Raw genomic sequence first — 18547 nt, forward strand, 5'->3', positions numbered from 1 at the left:
GTAGAAAAGTTGCAAGTGAAATTAGAAGGCAGATGAAACAAAGGTGAGCATCAACTGGGCTTAGAATACAGAATAATGTCAAAAGGACAAAGTTAAGGGCACTCTACCTGAACGCAGCATTTTCAACAAGGTAGATGATTTAAAGGCACAAATATAGGTAAATGGGTATGATCTAATTGCCATTATGGAAACGTGGCTACAGGGTGACCAAGACTGGGAACTGAATATTCAAGAATATTTGACATTTAGGAAGTACAGACAAAAAAGTAAAGGTGATGTTGTGCTGATAATAAGGGATGGGATCAGTACATTAATGAGGGAGGATCTCTGATCAGAAGAACAAAATGTGGGATCTGTTTGGGTGGAGCTAAAACAGCAATGAGCAACAAACATTGGTAGGACCTGTTTATAGGTCACCAAACAGTAGTGGTAGTGTGGGGCACAGTATTCTTCAGAAGATTAGAGAAGCATGTAGCATGTAATGTCGTAATCATGGGTGACTTCAATCTGCATATAGACTGGGTAAACCTAATGAGCACTAATGCCATGGAGGATGAGTTTCTGGAGTGTTAGGGATAGTTTTCTAGAGCAGTATGTTGAGGAACAGACTAGAGAACAGGCTATTTTAGATCTTGCATTATGTAATGAGAACAGGCTAATTTTTAATCCGGTTGTAAAAGAACATTTAGTCATGTGTCTATAATAGAATCTTACATGTTTGAAAGTGAGTTTGTTAAATTTGAACCAAGGAAATTATGAAGATGAAGAGCAAATTGGCGACATGAATTGGGAAAATACATTAAAAGGTATGACAGTACATACGTACTGAAGGTGGATAAGTCCCCAGGACCTGAAATTCCACATCCCAGAATATCAATAATTCTTTGATAGTCTTCAAAGAATTATTACATAGTTTACAGCAACTATACATTCCTTCAAAGCATAAAAACCCCAAAAGAAAAGTCAGTCAACTGTGGCTAACGAAGGAAGTTAAGGATTGTATAAGATTAAAAAAGGCCTATAAAGCTTCCAGAAATAATAGTAAACCTGAGGATTGGAGGATTTCAGAATACAGCAAAGGAAGAGCAAGGAACTGATCAAGAAAGGGAGAATAGAATATGGAAGTAAACAAGCAAACAAAAATGGACTGTAAGCTTCTATAGGTAATACACAGAATACACAGAAGTGGTCAGACCAGATTTAGTTACATGACTGACTGTTGGAGTTTTTTGAATTTGAACTTGCTGAGGAAAAACTGCAGATCTTTTCTCCTGGACTGAACACCTCTCTCCTGTCTGCTCCTACTCTTTCTCATGGAACTGAAGACACATGAACCCTAAGAGATAAAAGTCCCCTACAGTGAACAAGGTTTAAGAATACTGGGCCCCAACAAAAAGCAAGACTACCTACAAAAGGACTACAGCACAGTAAACAAGAAACTCTCCTGATATTGCCTCAAACCCCTCCATTTTATTTTTCTCCTCTTTTCTGTCTTTATTTGCATGTGCCTGTCATGTATGCATGCTAGCATAGGGCACGGTGTGTATCTGTAGGCGTTAACTGAATTGAAGTTTTTTAATTTCACTTTTCTTTAAACCTAAGAACCTGGTGTGCTTATTTCTTTGTCTGATAACTGGAACGTGGGTGATCAAGGATTCACCATGGGGGAGCTCAAAACAGTGTTTAAAAATCAAACCCTCTTACAATAAGACCAGGTGAAGACAGTAAAAAAAAAAACCCAGATGCCTTTCTCACCTGGTTGTAACAGTGTGGGGACCAAATGAAATATTTCCAAGTTTGTGGATGACAAAACTCAGTGGGAATGTGTCTTGTGAGGAAGATGCAAAGCAGCTTCAAGGGGATTTGGAAAGAATTAGTGAGTGGGCAAGAACATGGCAGATAGCCTATAATGTGGAAAATGAAGTACTTTGGTAGGAGGAATAGATGTGCAGAGTATCTCTTAATTGGTGAGATTAGAAAGTGTAGATGTACAAAGGGACCTGGGTGTCCTCATCAATAAGTCACAAAGCTAACCAGCAGCTACAAAAAGCACTTAGGAAGGCTAATAGTATGTTTTCCTTTATTGCAAGAGGATTTGATACAGGAGTAGTGAAGTCTTGCTTCAATTGTATAGAACCTTGGTTAGACTGCACCTGGATTACTGTGTGCAGTTTTGGTCCCCTTACCTTCGGAAGGATATTGCCATAGGGAGAGCAACAAAGGTTCACCAGACTTGTTTCCAGGATGGTGGAACTGTCCTATGAAGAGATTGGAGAAAGTCGGTCTGTATTCTCCAGAGTTTGAAAGAATGAGGTGATCTCCTTGTAACCTACAAAATACTTAAAGGGATAGATAGGGTAAATGCAGATAAGATGCTCACCCTGGTTGGGGAGTCAAGAACCAGGGGACACAATTTCAAAATAAGGGGGAAGCCACTTAGGACCAAGATATAAAGACATTTCTTTACTCAGGGTTGTGATTCTTTGGAATTCCTCTCTCCAGAGAGCTGTGGAAGTGCAGTCACTGAGTATGTTTCAAGCAGAGATTGACCGATTTCTAAGTAGCAATGACATAAAGGGATATGGGATTAGTGTGGGGGGGGGGGGGGGGGGGAGAAAGCAGTGAATTGGATGATCAGCCATGATAGTATTGAATAGCAGAGCAGACTCAATAGGCTGAATGGCCTACTTGTGTTCCTATGCATTAGGACACCCAGACCCTTCTGCATCTCAGCTCTGCAATCTCTCACCATTTAGATCATATGCTGCTTTTTTTATTCTTCCTGCAAAAATGGACAATTTCACATTTTCCCCACATCATATACTATTTTCTAGATCTTTGACCACTCACTTAACTTATCTATATCCCTTTGTAGCCTCCTTAGTCCTCTTCACAACTTTTTTTCCTACCTATCTTCTTCAGCAAATTTAGCAAACATACCTTCAGTCCTTTCATCTAAGTCATTTATATATTGTAAAACATTGAGGCCCCAGCACTGATCCCTGTGGCACAGCACTCGTTACATCTTGCCAACCAGAAAAGACCCATTTATGCCTGCTCTATTTCCTGTTAGCTTGCCAATCTTCTATCCATGCCAATATGTTACCCCCCTACACCATGAGCTCTTTTCCACAATAACCTTTGATGTGGCACCTTATCAAATGCCTTCTGGAAATCTAAGTACAATACCTCTACTGGTTCCCCTTTATCCACAGCACATGTTACTACTTCAAAGAACTCCAATAAATTTCACAACCATGTTGACTCTGCCTGATCACCTTGAATATTTCTAACTGCCCTGCTATAACATCTTTAATAGCATCTTGCATTTTTCCTACAACAAATGTTAAGCTAACTGATGTGTAGTTTCCTGCTTTCTGTCTCTCTCTACCCTTTGAATAAAGGAGTTACATTAGCTATTTTCCAATCTAATGGAACCTTCCCTGAATCTACAGAATTTTGGAAAATTAAAACCAACTCACTAGCTACTTTTAGGACCCTAGGATGAAGCCCATCAGGACCCAGGGACTTGCCAGCCTACAGCTCCAGCAATTTACTCAGTACCACTTCCCTGGTGATTGTAATTTCCTCAAGTTCCTCCCTCCCTTCCATTTCCTGACTTACAGCTGTTTCTGGGATGTTACTCTTATCCTCTAGTGAAGAAAAATGAAAAATACCTGTTTAATTCATCTGTCATCTCCTTTTCCCTTATTAATTCCCCAGACTCACTTTCTATAGGACCAATGCTCACTTAACATTTCTTTTTTCTATATCTATAGAAGCTGTTACTATCTTTATATTTCTAGCTAGGTTTCTCTCATACTCTAATTTTCCTTATCAATCTTTTAGTAGTTCTTTGCTTTTTTAAAAATTCTGTCCAATTTTCTGACCTGCCACCCATTTTTGTGCAATTATATGCTTTTTCTTTAAGTTTGATGCTATTGTTAACTTTTTTTAGTTAACCACAGATGGCGGGTCCTCTCCTTGGAATTTTTCTTGATGAAATGTATCTATTTTGTGTATTCTGAAATATCCCCTTAAATGTCTGACACTGAATCTTTATTGACTCATCCCTTAACCTACTTTGCCAGTTCACTTTTGCTAGCTTTGCTTTCATGCCCTCAAGATTGCCCTTATTTACGTTTAAAATACGAGTCTTCAACCCACTCTTCTCTCCCTCAAACTGGATGTAACATCCAATCATATGATTGCTGCCTAGGGGCACCTTCACTGAGGTTATCAATGATTCCTATCTGGTTGCACAATAGCAGGTCTAGTAAAGCCTGTTCTCTGGCTCCAGAATGTGCTGTTCTAAAACTATCCTGAAAATATTCTATGAATTCCTCATCTAGGCTATCTTCGCCCATTTGACTTTTCCAGTCTGTCGATTAAAATCCCCCATGATTATCACCATACCTTTCTGACAAGCTCTCATCATTTCTTTCTTTATATCCTGTCCTATTGTGTGGTCACTGGTGGGAGGCCTGTACCCTACTCCCACAAGTGACTTCTTGCTTTTATCATTCTTGTCTCTACCCAAACTTCTTCTACATCCTGGTTTCCTGAATTTAGGTCCATCCCTCTCTATTGTGCCAATACCATCATTAATTAACAGCCATTCCTCCACCTTTTCCTAGCTCCTGCACTTGACAGTCGGCTTGAATTGTGTTCAAGTTCTGAGTAGGGCATGAACTTTGAGTGAGAGGCAAGATATATCACTAAGGCAATCTAACACTTGAGCATTTAAGAATGGACTTGCTCACTATTTATAGGGAAATCATAACTGCATGTAAACAGGGCAGTTTCCACACAAGTTAAAGCCTTTTACAAAAGAGCACTTCATTTTCAAAGATGGCATTTCAAAATAAAACTAACACTAAAGGTTTACATTGACATGCAAAGCAAAACTCTCTGAAGCAGCAACACTAACAAGGCACATTTATTTCCCATCCCTGTGAAGGTCATGGTGAGATTTCTCCTTGAACCAGTGCAGCCCCCATAATAATGCTCCCGTGTTGGTATTAGGCAGGAACTTCCATTCCTATGACCCAAAGATAAAGGAATGATGGGACATGTGTTAGTCAGGTTGGCAAGTAACTTGGAGGCCTGATGCTCCCATAATGTTACTGTACTTCTACTTCTGAATAGTAGAAGTTACAGGACTGGGATGTGCTATTAAGCATTAATTCTTGCAGTGCATCCTTTTTTTTCTTATCATTTGTGGGATGTGAACATCACAGTTAAAGCCAGCATTTATTGCCCATCCTTAATTCATCTTGAAGGTGGTGGTAGGCCATCTTCTTGAACTGCTGCAGTCCATGTGGTGTAGGTACACCCATAGCATTATTAGGGAGGAAGTTCCAGGATTTTGACCCAGTGGCAGTGAAGGAGCAGCAATACAGTTCCAAGTCAGGATGGTGTGTGGCTTGGAGGGGAACTTGCAGGTGATGGTGTTCCCATGTATCTGCAGCCTTTGTTCTAGGTGGTAGAGGTTTGGAAGGTGCTGTCTAAGGAGCCTTGGCAAGTTGCTGTGTGTGTCTTGTAGATGGTACACACTGTTGCCAATATGCATCAGTGGTGAAGGGAGTGAATGTTGAAGGTGGTGGATGGGGTGCCAGTCAAGTGGGTTGCTTTGTCCTGGATGGTGTTGAGCTTCTCAAGTGTTACTGGAACTGTACTCATCCAGCTAAGTGGAGGGTATTCCATCACCACTCCTGACTTGAGCCTTGTAGATGGACAGGCTCTGGGGTGTCAAGGGCCATGTTCAAAAGTGAACCTACATTCTGGAGGAAGATGCAGAGAAGGGTGATAGCTGATCTGCTGGAGGATTTGACAAACCAAACACTCGGAATGGTGAGTTGGATGGGTAGAGATTGACAGGCTTAGTCCCCAGCATGCACGCTGAGCATGAAGGATGGTGAGGGAGTAGGATGGGGCAGTTGAGGTTGCTGCAGGAGGCAGGGGACGAGTGCCTTGATGGGGCCTCCAGAGGAGGCCAAGAGAGGGAAGCTGTAGGTGTACAGAATCGGTTGCAGGGCAGAAAAAAACAATGGTGCAGTTGGAGGTCACCACAAGATCTATAAGTGGCAGAAAAATGAACTTTGGCTCAGGAGAGAGTGAATCGGTGCCAAAAAATCAGACTCTAGCTGAAGCTGAAAAACCAGTAGAACTGGTCACAGGTTCAGCAGAGAACAGCAGAGGTGGAGGAAAGGCTGATCAAAGTTACTTTAAATTTAAGCAGTAGATCAAGGACACAGTAGCTTAGTTTGTGATGAAATCCAGTAAAGTTCAGTGTCTTGATGCCTAGAGACAGCAGGACTCTGGAAGCCAAAATTTCAGAAAAGATACAGTGCTCATTGAGGAAAGCAGAGAGCAGGCATGGTCAGGAGATGGACAGTTGCAGTTTAAACGGAGAAATTAAAAAAAAACTTTCTTTGTTCCAGTCTGGATCTCTGCAGTTTGAGGTTACATGTGGATCTGGTGCCATTTTGCATCACTACAGGTGTCAGCTGCTATTATTAAATGCCCCATTTGTAGGATTTATGACCGGATCCACCAAAGTACATTTTATGTCTTGTTTACCCCAGTGCTTCCTCCTAGTTTTTAAAGAGGCCTTTAAAATTATGAAGTGCTTCAATAGGGTAGATGGAGAGAAAATATTTTCATTAGAGGAGGAGTCAAAGCTAGGGATCATCAATTTAAAATGGTCATGAATAAATCCAAACTTCACTCAGTAGTGAGAATGTGGAACTCTATCATGTGGAGTGTTTGAGGTATATAACACTAGAGTAGAAAACAATAAAGTGCTGGGTGGGGTCAGTGAGTGTTGGACAGTACTAGAGAAGGGACTAGGTCCATATTAGATGGGAGTGGACTGAGAAGGACTACAAGGAATGAAAAGACAGGATTACAATGCATGTATGTAAACAGTGTGGTGAATAACGTTGGTGAGTTACAAGCACAAATAACAGTATGGGAATATGATGTAGTGGCAATAACAGAAATATGACTTAAAAATGGCAAGGGATGGGCCCTTTCTATACAAGGATATAAAGTGTTCAGAAAAGATAGAGAAGGGAAAAAGGGAGGTGGGGTGGCAGTACTGATTGAGGAAGACATTGCAAGGTTGGAAAGGGAGGATGTCCTTGAAGGGGCAAGGACAGAATCTATTTGGTTACAGTTGAGGAGCAAAAAGAGTATGATTACATTACTAAAGGTATCCTATAGGCCTCCAGATAGTGCAAGATATAGAGAAGCAAATCTGCAGGGAAATAAGATGTGCAAGAACTATCGAGTTGATATTGGGGGACTTCAATTACCCAAATATAGATTGGGATCATTTTAGAGTAAAGTGTAAGGAGGGGGAGGATGTGTTCAGGAGAATTTCCTTGATCAGTATGTTCTCCACCTAACTAGAAAAGAGACATTGGATCTGGTGGACCAACTGTCTGTTGGGAAGCACTTGGGTAAGAGTGATTATTGTATCATAAGGTTTAAACTAAACGCAGAAAAGCAAGGAACAAAAGATCTAGATTGAAAGAGGGTTAATTTCAACATCAGGGATCTAGCTAGGGTAGAATGGAACTAAAGACTGACAGAATGGGCTAGGTACATTCTAACAGGGCTCCTTGGATGATGTTGGAGATAAAGATTATGATGAAACAAAAAAGGGTTTATGATGCATGCCAGGTGAATTCTTCAAGTGAGAACTGGGCCATCAACATTAAGTTGACAGGGGAGGTGCAGAGGGAAATAAGACTCTCAAAGAGAATAGAATGACAGTCAACATAAAAGGAAACCCAAAGATCTTCTACCAGCATGTAAATAGTAAGCGAGTACTACATGGTGGAGTGAGACCTATTGGGCAGAGGGTAATATATGCTTAGCAGTAGGGAAAGGCTGACATACTTAATGAGTACTTTGTATCAGTGTTCACCAAGGAAATGGAATCTAACAAAATAGCAGTAGAAGCGGAGAGAGTGGAGGAAATGGATAGGGTAATAATTGAGAGGGAGCTACTGAAAAGGCTAGCTATGCTTGGGGCAGGTAGATCACCTGCTCCAGATGGCCTGCATCCTAGGTTGCTAATGGAAGTGGGGATGGAGATAGTGGAAGGGCTTGCCATAATCTTCTAATCTTCCCTGGATACCGGGGAGGAGCTAGAGGATTGGAGAGTGGCAAATGTGACATACTTATTTAATAAAGGGTGCAAGGACAGTCCTAGCAACTACAGGCCAGTTAGTTTAATGTCAGTGGTGGGTAAGGTTTTAAAACAAGAATCGGGGAAAATGATCAAAGGACACTTCGAGGTTTGAGTTAATTAAGGATAGCCAGCATGGATTTGTAAAAAGCAGATGATGCTTGACTAATCTGTTTGAATTAATAGAAGGTTGATGAAGGGAATATGGTGGATGTTTATATGGATTTTAAGAAAGCATTTGATAAGGTAGCAGAAAAGGCTGGCTAATATAACCTGAGGCTCATGGAATAGGAGGGTCAGTGTCCAACTGGATAAAAAAAAATGGCTCAAGGACAGAAAACAGCGAGTTGTAGTAAATGGCTGTGTTTCATACTGAGGATGGTAGACTGTAGTGTTCCCCAAGGATCAGGGCTGGGACCACTGCTTTTTTTGGCTCTTTATTCCAAGATGTAAGTCATTTATACAGAATAGAATCTCAAAATACCAATTAAGGGTTTCCCCACGTGAAAATTGGGGTTTCAATTAGTTTCTCCACAGAGGCTGGTTTCTGATCCAAAAACAAACTCGTTCCTGTTTCCGGCCTGCATGGTGAAAATTAAGCCCTCGGTCACCAAAAAAAATGTGTGGACTGGAATCACAAGCAGGCCAGAGTAGTTGGGGTGGCAGTTTCTGTCCCTTGAAAGATTTAATGAGCCAGTTGGGCTTTTATGGCAGCAGTTAGCCCACAGATTTATTGAATAATATTTCACAATTTGTCATAGTGCTATTGAACTAGATTGCAAGTTCAGTATCAAATACTTCACACTATATCGCTGTTCCTTCACTGTCACTCGGTCAAAATCCTGGAACTCCCTTCCTAACAGCACTGTGGGTGTACCTATACCCCAAGGACTGCAGCGGTTCAAGAAGGCAGCTCACCACCAACTTCTCCGTCAATTAGGGATGGGTAATAAATGCTGGCCTAGCCAGCAATGCTCACATCCCATGAATGAACAAAAACTACACTGCTGTATTCCAGAGTTTCACACATAAACCCTCCTCTTCATCACTTGCATATTATCTCATGATATTTGAAAGCATTGGGTTGGTTTTCAAATATGCTGATGGCACTCAGCTCTATCAAAACCCTAATTCATATATTTGCCATTTTATGGCTAGACATCACCAATGATCTCCTTGCTCCTTCAACTCATAAACTATAAATTATCCCCACCTGTACAAAAGCCCACTGCCCCATCACCTAGCAAGCTGTTGGTGTCTGGAGGTACCCTTTAACAGAGAAAAGTGACTACCTCACTAATTTTTTTTAAAACTATGAGCATTATCCTAATTTTGCTGGGTTACAGGTCTGAAATAATCTCCCTATTGATATGCATCTCTTTAAATAAGATACAGACAGGTGCCACTTCAACACTGCATTGGATAATAGTCTTCAATGCCTGTCTCTTTTTATCAAAAATTTCATGTGTTGCTGGCAAGGCCAGCATTTGTTGCTTGTCCCAAATTTCCCTCTTAAATTATTAAACTTTCTGAGCTGTGATATCCTACACTCCCTACTGCCTCTCCTCTAAAATATTTACCACTGAGATGATAGCTCCAAATGTTTGCTGCTATCTTCACTAAGACTTTTACTAGTTCGGCAAACTACCTATGCTCTGCTGTCCTAGAGCACTCTTTGCTTCCTCTGCTGCTTTTAAAACACCTTCAACTCTGAAATTAACACTGCAAATCAAAGAAATCCTGAGTCAATTTACATGTTGCCCATTAATCATTGCTTAATTAATAATCAACAAATTAAATGTTTGCGCTAAATCAATGCATGAAACTCTGTTACACCCAGGAACAATCCTGCAAATTTGTTGCATGTGTTTGAACTGAAAGTATCTGGTAACACTTAGCATCAACAAGTTTAAAATACTAATTCAGGTTAATTTGACTTACCACACATTTGAAATTGGGAATGATTTCATCCTTATAGGAGTATGGATAGAGTAGCATTTGTGAATATGCATGGAATGAAATGTATGCTTTAATTTGTTTCTTGTGTTTACGTAGAAAAGTTGCAACAGACTTTACTTCTGGCTCAGATTCTGGCACAGGTCCACAGTATGTATCAGCACACGGATGCAAGGAAGCACCTTCACCTAAAGTTAGGGAAATCTTTATAAATAAAAGCTACACAGAAAAACAGAAACCTAGGAATGAATAAAAGGCACTGACCTCAGAGGAATTATGATGCCATGAACCACGGGTCAAGCTAAAGTGGTCAATACTGTTTGAACTTGCAGATGAGATTAATGCCTAGAAATTACACTCCCTTATGTCTGACGTATAAAAACACATAAATGCAAATCTAAATTAAACCAGAAAATGCTAGAAATGTACAGCATCTGAAAGAGAAAGTTAGGTTAACACTTTATCGTCAGAATTCCCACATTTCCACTTTTTTAAGGATATGCTAAGTTTGTGGGGGACGTTTTATTGCATTTTTAGGTCCGTGTTTTGTTGGTGACCAGTATCAGACAGACATAGATGGCCAGAATGCTTCATTTTGTTGTGTGATGTCTGTACTGAAAGAATAATTGTAATGTAATCATTGCATTTTTATTCTGGAAATAATCTAGAGATTTACATAAGTTATGGACTAACCTTCTTTCAAAATTATAAGCAAGGATTGCAAAATAATACATTTTGCATACATAAGTAATACACTTTCTCAATTTACTTTAGATTTATTTTGTGAATTTAGTAATTGCTTTAGTTTTACCCATTCTTTCCTTTGCTTCTTGCATTCCACTTTTAGTTTTTACACCTTTTTTACTTTGGAGTTTAAAGAAGGGTATATTTTAAAGGAATTATAGGCCAGTTAATGTAGCACCTGTCTTGGCAAAATTTGTCTGAAGCACTTTACAGGATTTTATTAATGTTCTCAAGAATATGTTTTTTAGGTGATGGTACTTTTATGCTGCTGCAGTATCAACTCAAAAGACTTGGCTTAAAACCATGCCTACAATATTGATTTACATCTGTTAGATGGATTTTCTAGCATGTTCAAATAGTCCGTGCATACTGTAATAAAAATGGGGATTTGTGTAAAATGATTGTCTTGTGTCCATGTGTCAATATGATCAAGAGGAAGGAGACAGAGAATGCTCACAAGATAAATATGGATGAGTAAGTAAGGCCATTCATATACTATTAATTGATGTTAATAGTCATCAGGGCCCTACCAAATTCACTCAAATTTTACAAATTTCACAGCATTTTAAGGATTGTGAATTTCACTTTCATGTTTTTAAATTGTAAATTTTATAGTATTGCAACAAACAATGAAAATGATTTATTAAACAAAAAAAAGAGATTTCTGGTTTCAAATGGTATTTATTCTATACTCAAAGGTTTTGTATAAACCTAACTATGAACAGGTCACATTCTTTACACACTGAAGTCAGTGGTTGAATATGAGCATGAAGATTCACATGTGTTAACATGAGACTTCATTTCCTCAATAGGTAGCAAAAACCTTCAGTAGATAATCCATCATAGTGTGTTTGCAATTGGCAACCAATTACCATTTTTCACATTATGTGGAATGAATACCCAAAGCTTTACGTGATCAAGTTTTTTTTTATTCCAATGGTATGTTGGCACTTGCAAAAGCAGCCACAAGTTCCATTGTAACCAACGGATGATTATTCTGAGCCCTCTGTCAACTTCTTATGTGAAATTGTTGCTTATTTTTGTGCATGTTCATTTTCCAGCAGTGCAGCATCGAATGCTCTCTTTTTGTTCCAATGGTATTTGGACTGTAGGTGGTGCTGAACCATTGCCATGTGTGATTCAACAAAACACTGTAGCTTGTACAAAACAGTATTCCACCATTGGCATGCAGAATTTAGCTTCCAAATTCTTTCACTCACTGTACTGTAGTAATGGTTGTGGCCGTTTGATTTGCTCATTCTGGCATTCTCAATTGTATGTTAATACTTGCGATTGCTTCTCAAAACAGCACTGGAGGCCCTTCCCAACTACCAATCAGTGATTAGAGCCTTGTACTAATCACTAAAATTCACAATGTCCGCAACATGCTCAGCAATCAGCAAGGTGAGACTTGTGTCACCAAATAAAATGCGAGAAGTTCACAAAATGGCCAATTTCATGGCCCATGATGTGTTATTCACGGCCATGAATTTGGTAGGACCCTAATCATCACATAATAGAATTTTGAAGTAACCAATTGTATAGGTAATAGAAAAACAGTAGATACTGTATATGGATTTTCATAAAATGGTAGTGTCTCACAAGGCTTCTTAAAAAGACAAGTGTATGGTATAGGAGGAAATCTAGCAACATGGACAGAAGGTTGGTTGATGGACAGGAAACAGCACACAGGTAAAAATGGTGTTTCTTGGACAGGAAAAGGGTCATATGTGGTGTGCCTCAGAGCATACACAGATGATTTGGGCTTGGATATGTGGAATATGCCAATGATACAAAAGTAGGTTTTTCCAAACAGGAGGAATGTAAAAGATTTCACAAACAGGTAGGTTTGCAGAATTGTCAGGCAGATGGCAGATACAATTTCATGTGGATAAATGTGGGCAAAACATTTTGTAAGATGAAAACAAGAGTGGTATTATACACTTAATGGAAACATGTTGAAGGACATCAATGACCAGAAAGACCTAGGGGTTCAAATATATCCCAGAATTGTTACAGCACTGAAGGAGGCCATTCGGCCCATCATGTCCACACCAGCTCTCAAAGTGCAACTCCCTCAGTTCCATTCGCCTGCCTTCTCCCTGTAACCCTGCACATTCTTCCTTTTCATATAACTGTCTAATTCCCTTTTGAATACTTCAATTGAACCTGCCTCCGCCACGTTCTCCTTCCTAGAAGTGTAATTGCAAGTAGATAAACATGGAATGCTACCAGCTATTTTAATGGCTCTATGACTGGGGCATACAGTACATTAGTGAAGAGTGATGAATTTTATACAAACCATTAATTTGGTCACATAACAATATAGGAATAGCAATAGGCTATTTAGCCCCTCAAGCTGATTTGCAACCTAACTCCATGTACCTACCTTTGCCTATTATCCCTTAATTCCTTTAAATAACAATTTATCCATCTCAGATTCAAAATTTATCCACTGTCAACTGCCATTTGTGGAAGTGTGTTCCAAACTTCTACAACCCTTTACATGTAGAAGTGTTTCCGAATTTTGCTCCTGGAAAGCCTGGACTATGCCCCCACTCACCATCCAGCGGAAATAGTTTCTCTCTATCTACCTATTGGTTCTCTTAAGTATCTTAAACTTTGATCAAATCACCCCTTAAACTTCTAAATTCCAGTATAACCTCTTTTTAATTTAACCTCTAGTACAGGTAACATTCTGGTAAACATATGCTGCACTCGCTCCAAGGCCCATATATCCTTTCTAAGTTGTGGTACCCAGAACTGCTCACAGTACTCCAGGTGTGGTCTAACCAGGGTTTTGTATAGCTGGAACATGTCATCTATCCCCTTGTATTCTAGTCCTCTAGATCTAAAGGCCAGTGTCATTAGTCTTTTTGATTATTTTCTGTACCTGTTCATGACATTTTAATGATCTATGTACCTGGACCCCCAAATCTCTTTGGAGCTTACTGTTTCTAGATTTTTACCATTTAGAAAGTAACCTGTTCTATCTTTTTTAGGTCCAAAGTGGATGACCTCATTACCTGCATTGAAATCCATTTGGCACAGTTTTGCCCATTCACATAATCTATCACTATCGCTTTTGTAATTTTATGCTTCCATCGACATTGTTTACAATACCACCCATCTTTGTCAAGGCAAATTTGGATAATGAATTTCAATCCTGTCATTCAGAAATAAATATGATGAATAGTTGAGGCCCCAATACAGATTCTTGCAGGACACCACTACTCACATCCTGCCCATTATCTCTACTCTGTCTCGTGCCACTCTGCCAATTTCCTAACCAGGTCAATAATTTGCCTTCAATTACATTGGCTTCAACTTCACTTTCGGAAAGATAAAGTCATTAAAAATGTATCTTATCATTAAGTAAAGCAATAACGTGCATTTTTGTCAAGTTATAAATCAGAAGATTAATTTATTGACTTACTTTCTCATCACTATGTTGAACACTGATTTCTGATTTAGTGAGATACCTAGTATATTTTTGCTCTCATGAGGAATTTTATCAAATGCCTTCTGGAAGTCCATATAAATGTCCACACACATTCCCTTAATTTAGTGGCCTGTTCAAAAAATTCAGTCAGGGGTTCATCCGGCATAACCTACCCTTTACAAATCCATGCTAGCTCTCTGATTAACTGAAATATTTCAAGGTATGCCATTACTCTATCCTTGGCTATAGTCTGTTGTTATTTCCCAAAAGCAGATGTTAGGCTAACCAGTCTATAATTCTCTAGTTTTCCTCTCTCTCACCTTTCTTAAATAATGGAGTACCGCACACAATTTTCCAATGTTCCAATGGTTCCGAACGAAGAGAAGTTTGGAAGATTGTAGTTTGTGCATCTACAATGTTCTCACCTACTTCCATTAAAACCCTGGGATAGAAACTATCTTGCCCTGGGGATTGATCACTTTTTAGTGCCAGTATTTTCTTCATTACTGTTATTTTGCTTATGTTAATTTTGGTGAATCCCTGTTTTCCCCCATTCAAAATTAGTTTCCTTGGGATTTCTGGCATGCTGACCTCTTTCAGTAAACACTGATGGGGCCAACATGGCTCCTGACCACCTTTTTCCTAATATAACTGTAAAAATTGTGTTGCTTTTGATATCCCTTGTAAGTTTCTTTTCATACTCCTTTTTGTAGCTCTTACTATTTGTTTTGTTCTTTGCGTCTTTTCTATTTGCCAGGATCTATGCCATTTTTATCTGCTTTTTCTTCCAGTTTCATGTTGTCTCATACCTCATTGTCATCCATGGCTGCTTTTTTGGCAAGTAGAGATCTTACGTCTTTGCGCTATAAACTTGTTCTGTTTCACATCAATTCTTTTTGAACACCTCCCACTGACCTTCTGTCATTTTACAGAGTACTCTGCAGTTTTGGATTCCCCATTATTGAGAGGATATTAAAGCCATAGGGAACCTTCAGCATAAATTCACAAATATGATGTCAGTGATGCCAAATTGCAGTTATGAGGATAGATTTGAGACATAGAACTAATTCAGGGGAGCAAAGAAGGCTAAAAGGAGAATTAATAGCATTTTTAAAATTACGAACAGTTTTAATACATTGAATAAGGAAAGATATTTCCATTTGATTTGGGAGTCAGTGAAGAAGAATAATCAATTTAATATTATCACTAAGAGTTAGGACAGAAGTTCCAAAGTTATGCAGAAGGTATGGGGAGAGAGCAGTGAAGTGGGATTAGTTTTGGATTTCTCGAGCAAAGAATCTGCATAGACCTGATGGGCCAAATGACTTCCTTCTATCCTGTAAACTCATTTGTGGAGCGCTGCATCTAGTGGTGCTACACAGGCCTACCTTCTTCCTGGGGGAAGGCGGAGCAGCAGGCCACTACCTGCGTTGTCTGTGGTGCATTCTTCATGGATATGGGCACATACAGCTGCATTTCCCAATCACATTTAATTAGTATTATCCTGATGTCACACAGCCTATCCAGCTGATGTGATGCCAGAATTCCCAATTTGCAGAACACCGGTTCTGGCAATGCCTGCACTGTCCACTCCTGGAAAAAAGAGCGTGATGCAACAAGATGGGCCAGGCATTCTAATTGCAGGTAACCACAGAATGGTTACAGCACAGAAGGAGGCCGGATCTCTACAAGAGCAATCCAGCTAATCCCAAACCTGCGCCCTTTTCATGTGGCCCTGCAAATTTTTTCCCTTTAAGTACTTACCTAATTTCCTATTGAAAGCCATGATTGAATTTGCTTCCACCACCCTGGCAGGCAGTGTATTCAAGATCATAACCACTAGCTGCATAAAAAAGGTTTTCCCTTATGTCATGTTAGGTTCTTCTGCCAGTCACCTTAAATCCATGTCCTCTGGTATTGGACCCTTCCGCCAATAGAAACAGCTTCCTCTATCTACTCTATCTAGACCCCTCATGATTTTCAAATTTATGGAACCTTTTATGGAAAGTGTCTGAAAGTACTCGAGTGTTTTTGGAAGCGTTTTGGTCCATTTGCCAGAGAGTGTTGCTACATCCTTATAGGATGGCAGAGGAGAAGGGGACCTGCCCACACAAAGGCTGCAACAGGTATGGGAGCAGCAGTGCCTCTGGGACTGCGGCACAACGGGGAGGTGGAGCAGAGGCTGTGGAGAGGGCAAACTCCATCTCATCCCTTCTGCCAAGTTGGAACCGGACTCCTCCATGCTCCTTAACCGTGGCAGGAGGTTGCCTGGCAAGGTAATGGAGGGATTTGAAAACAAGGTTGAGAATTTTAAATCACAGCGTTGCTTAATCAGGAACCAGTGTCAGTCAGCCCTCAGACAGTAGTCAGGGGGAGGGATGGAGTTGGTGGTTAGGGAACAGAGCATATGGTGGGGTCCAAAGACAATGGTTTCCCAATATTTAGTCGGAGGAAATATCTGCTCATTGTCACACACACCGGAAGTGCGATAGCACAACAATCATGGACTAACTGTGAAGAGTTATGAAAAATGGACTTTGTCTTTAAAAATGAACCTTTATTTTAAAAAGTGAACAATGGTCTAAAATGGCCACTGAAAAAAGGGGATTGGCCTTTTGTATATTCAAACAGTCTGACAAAGACAAAGGACAAATCTTCAAGGCCAAAAGGTGTTAATGAAACCCATCTTACACCTATACTAAAAACATTCCAGAATTTAATTCATTGTTCTGAAACAAAGGAGGTGTGAAGTAGCCACGTCCTGGGCCATAATGCAATCACCATTGGGAAAAGAGGAGAATGTCTCCTATCAGGAGGTGAGAGGTGATACAGTTTTACCTTTTAAAAAAGACAGCCAGCGAGAGTGAGACTGACCCAGAAGGTGAAGCTACTTGTAAGAGCTTGAGTTCCAGCTGAGCCAGGAAGCACAGTGCCCTGCTGAAAAAAAATGACATCTACAGTATACAGCAGTGTAGGAATTTGGGAAAGTAGAGTACCTGAGAGGGGAGAAACCAAAGGAGGCATGATGACAGGAGAGAGGGATCTAGGTGGGGTAAAGAGAAAAGTAGTAAAAAATGGGGTAGAGAAAAAAAGTGGAAATGGAAGTGATGACTTGGGTCTGGTGCAGCAGCCAAAACATACACCCGAATGGACACAGGGAAAATTCAAGTTACGTGAGCCTATTTACATAACATTAATTAGGATACATATATCCTAGTAATAAATGGAGAATACAAAGGAGACAATAGGAGAGAATCCAGAGTTGAAGTCATAAGTCCCGTATTGGGATAAAGTGGATGCAGTTTGGTGAAGTCAGTGTGGAGCATCAACAAACTGTTGTCTAGGTTTGGAGATAGACTTGGTGGACAAGTGAAGTCCAGCAGCTATTTGAATGATAGACAATTAGAGGACGCACTGATGGAGCATTTTCCATTGGAATGAAGATCCAGGAGGCCTGTAGAATCTGTTGCAGGGCAAAAAGATAATGGTGAAGTTGGAGGTCACCATAAGATCCAGAAACAAAAATTCAGTGCTCTCTTGCATGTCACCCCATTGAGGTCCTCATCTGAGTCATCTGCCACTTGGCTGTCCGGTGAGCTGGCAAGCAAACCATCCTTTGCTTCTGGCCTGCATGCAATCTACTCTAGCCCAGTGACTCACCACGTGCTGATTCCAACTCTATGGTAGCCTCCAAGGTTAATTGCAGTGCCATTGGCTGTGGGTGTCAGATCAAGTGAAGGAACTCTTCAACACTGCTGTGCTGTTGCTCTCTTCCTTCTGTTAATTGTATAATAATTGCACTTAATTGTATGCAGTTGGCTGGCATGAAATGGGGATTCACTCGTGCCCCAATGAATAGACGCAGATTGAACTGTGGTTGTTGTATTCAGAGGTGTATGCTTGTAATGTGTAACTCTGTAAATAAATGCTTATAAAAGTGTTGTAAATATTGGCTCCAGTTCTATCCTTCACTAACTTGCTTTCTGGATTATTAACACCTTCATCCTTGGGCTGTTGTGGGTGTGCAGGTGGCAGTTCTTGCGTACCCGAAAGCAGGAACTCAGAAGGGGAAGGTTGTTGTGAGGAAAGGGGGTTTGGGTGGGAAGCAACAGGTTCATGGCCACACCATCAGCAGTTTTCTCATCATGTCAGATGGCAGGATGAAGATGAGCTGACAGTTGAGAAGGGGCATAAGGCAGGAAGAA

General features: G+C 40.2%; 1 protein-coding gene across 1 annotated transcript in view; it reads right to left on the minus strand.

Moving 5' to 3' along the window:
* cpa6 (carboxypeptidase A6) overlaps window positions 1-18547 on the minus strand; it is a 168183-nt gene that overhangs the window by 45021 nt on the left and 104615 nt on the right. Inside the window, exon 9 of the mRNA XM_068032652.1 lies at window positions 10142-10344. Coding sequence (XP_067888753.1) covers window positions 10142-10344 — 203 coding nt within the window. The remainder of the gene's footprint in view (window positions 1-10141; window positions 10345-18547) is intronic.

This window comes from Heterodontus francisci, chromosome 5, assembly GCF_036365525.1.
Source record: "Heterodontus francisci isolate sHetFra1 chromosome 5, sHetFra1.hap1, whole genome shotgun sequence".
Taxonomy (NCBI): Eukaryota; Metazoa; Chordata; class Chondrichthyes; order Heterodontiformes; family Heterodontidae; genus Heterodontus; species Heterodontus francisci.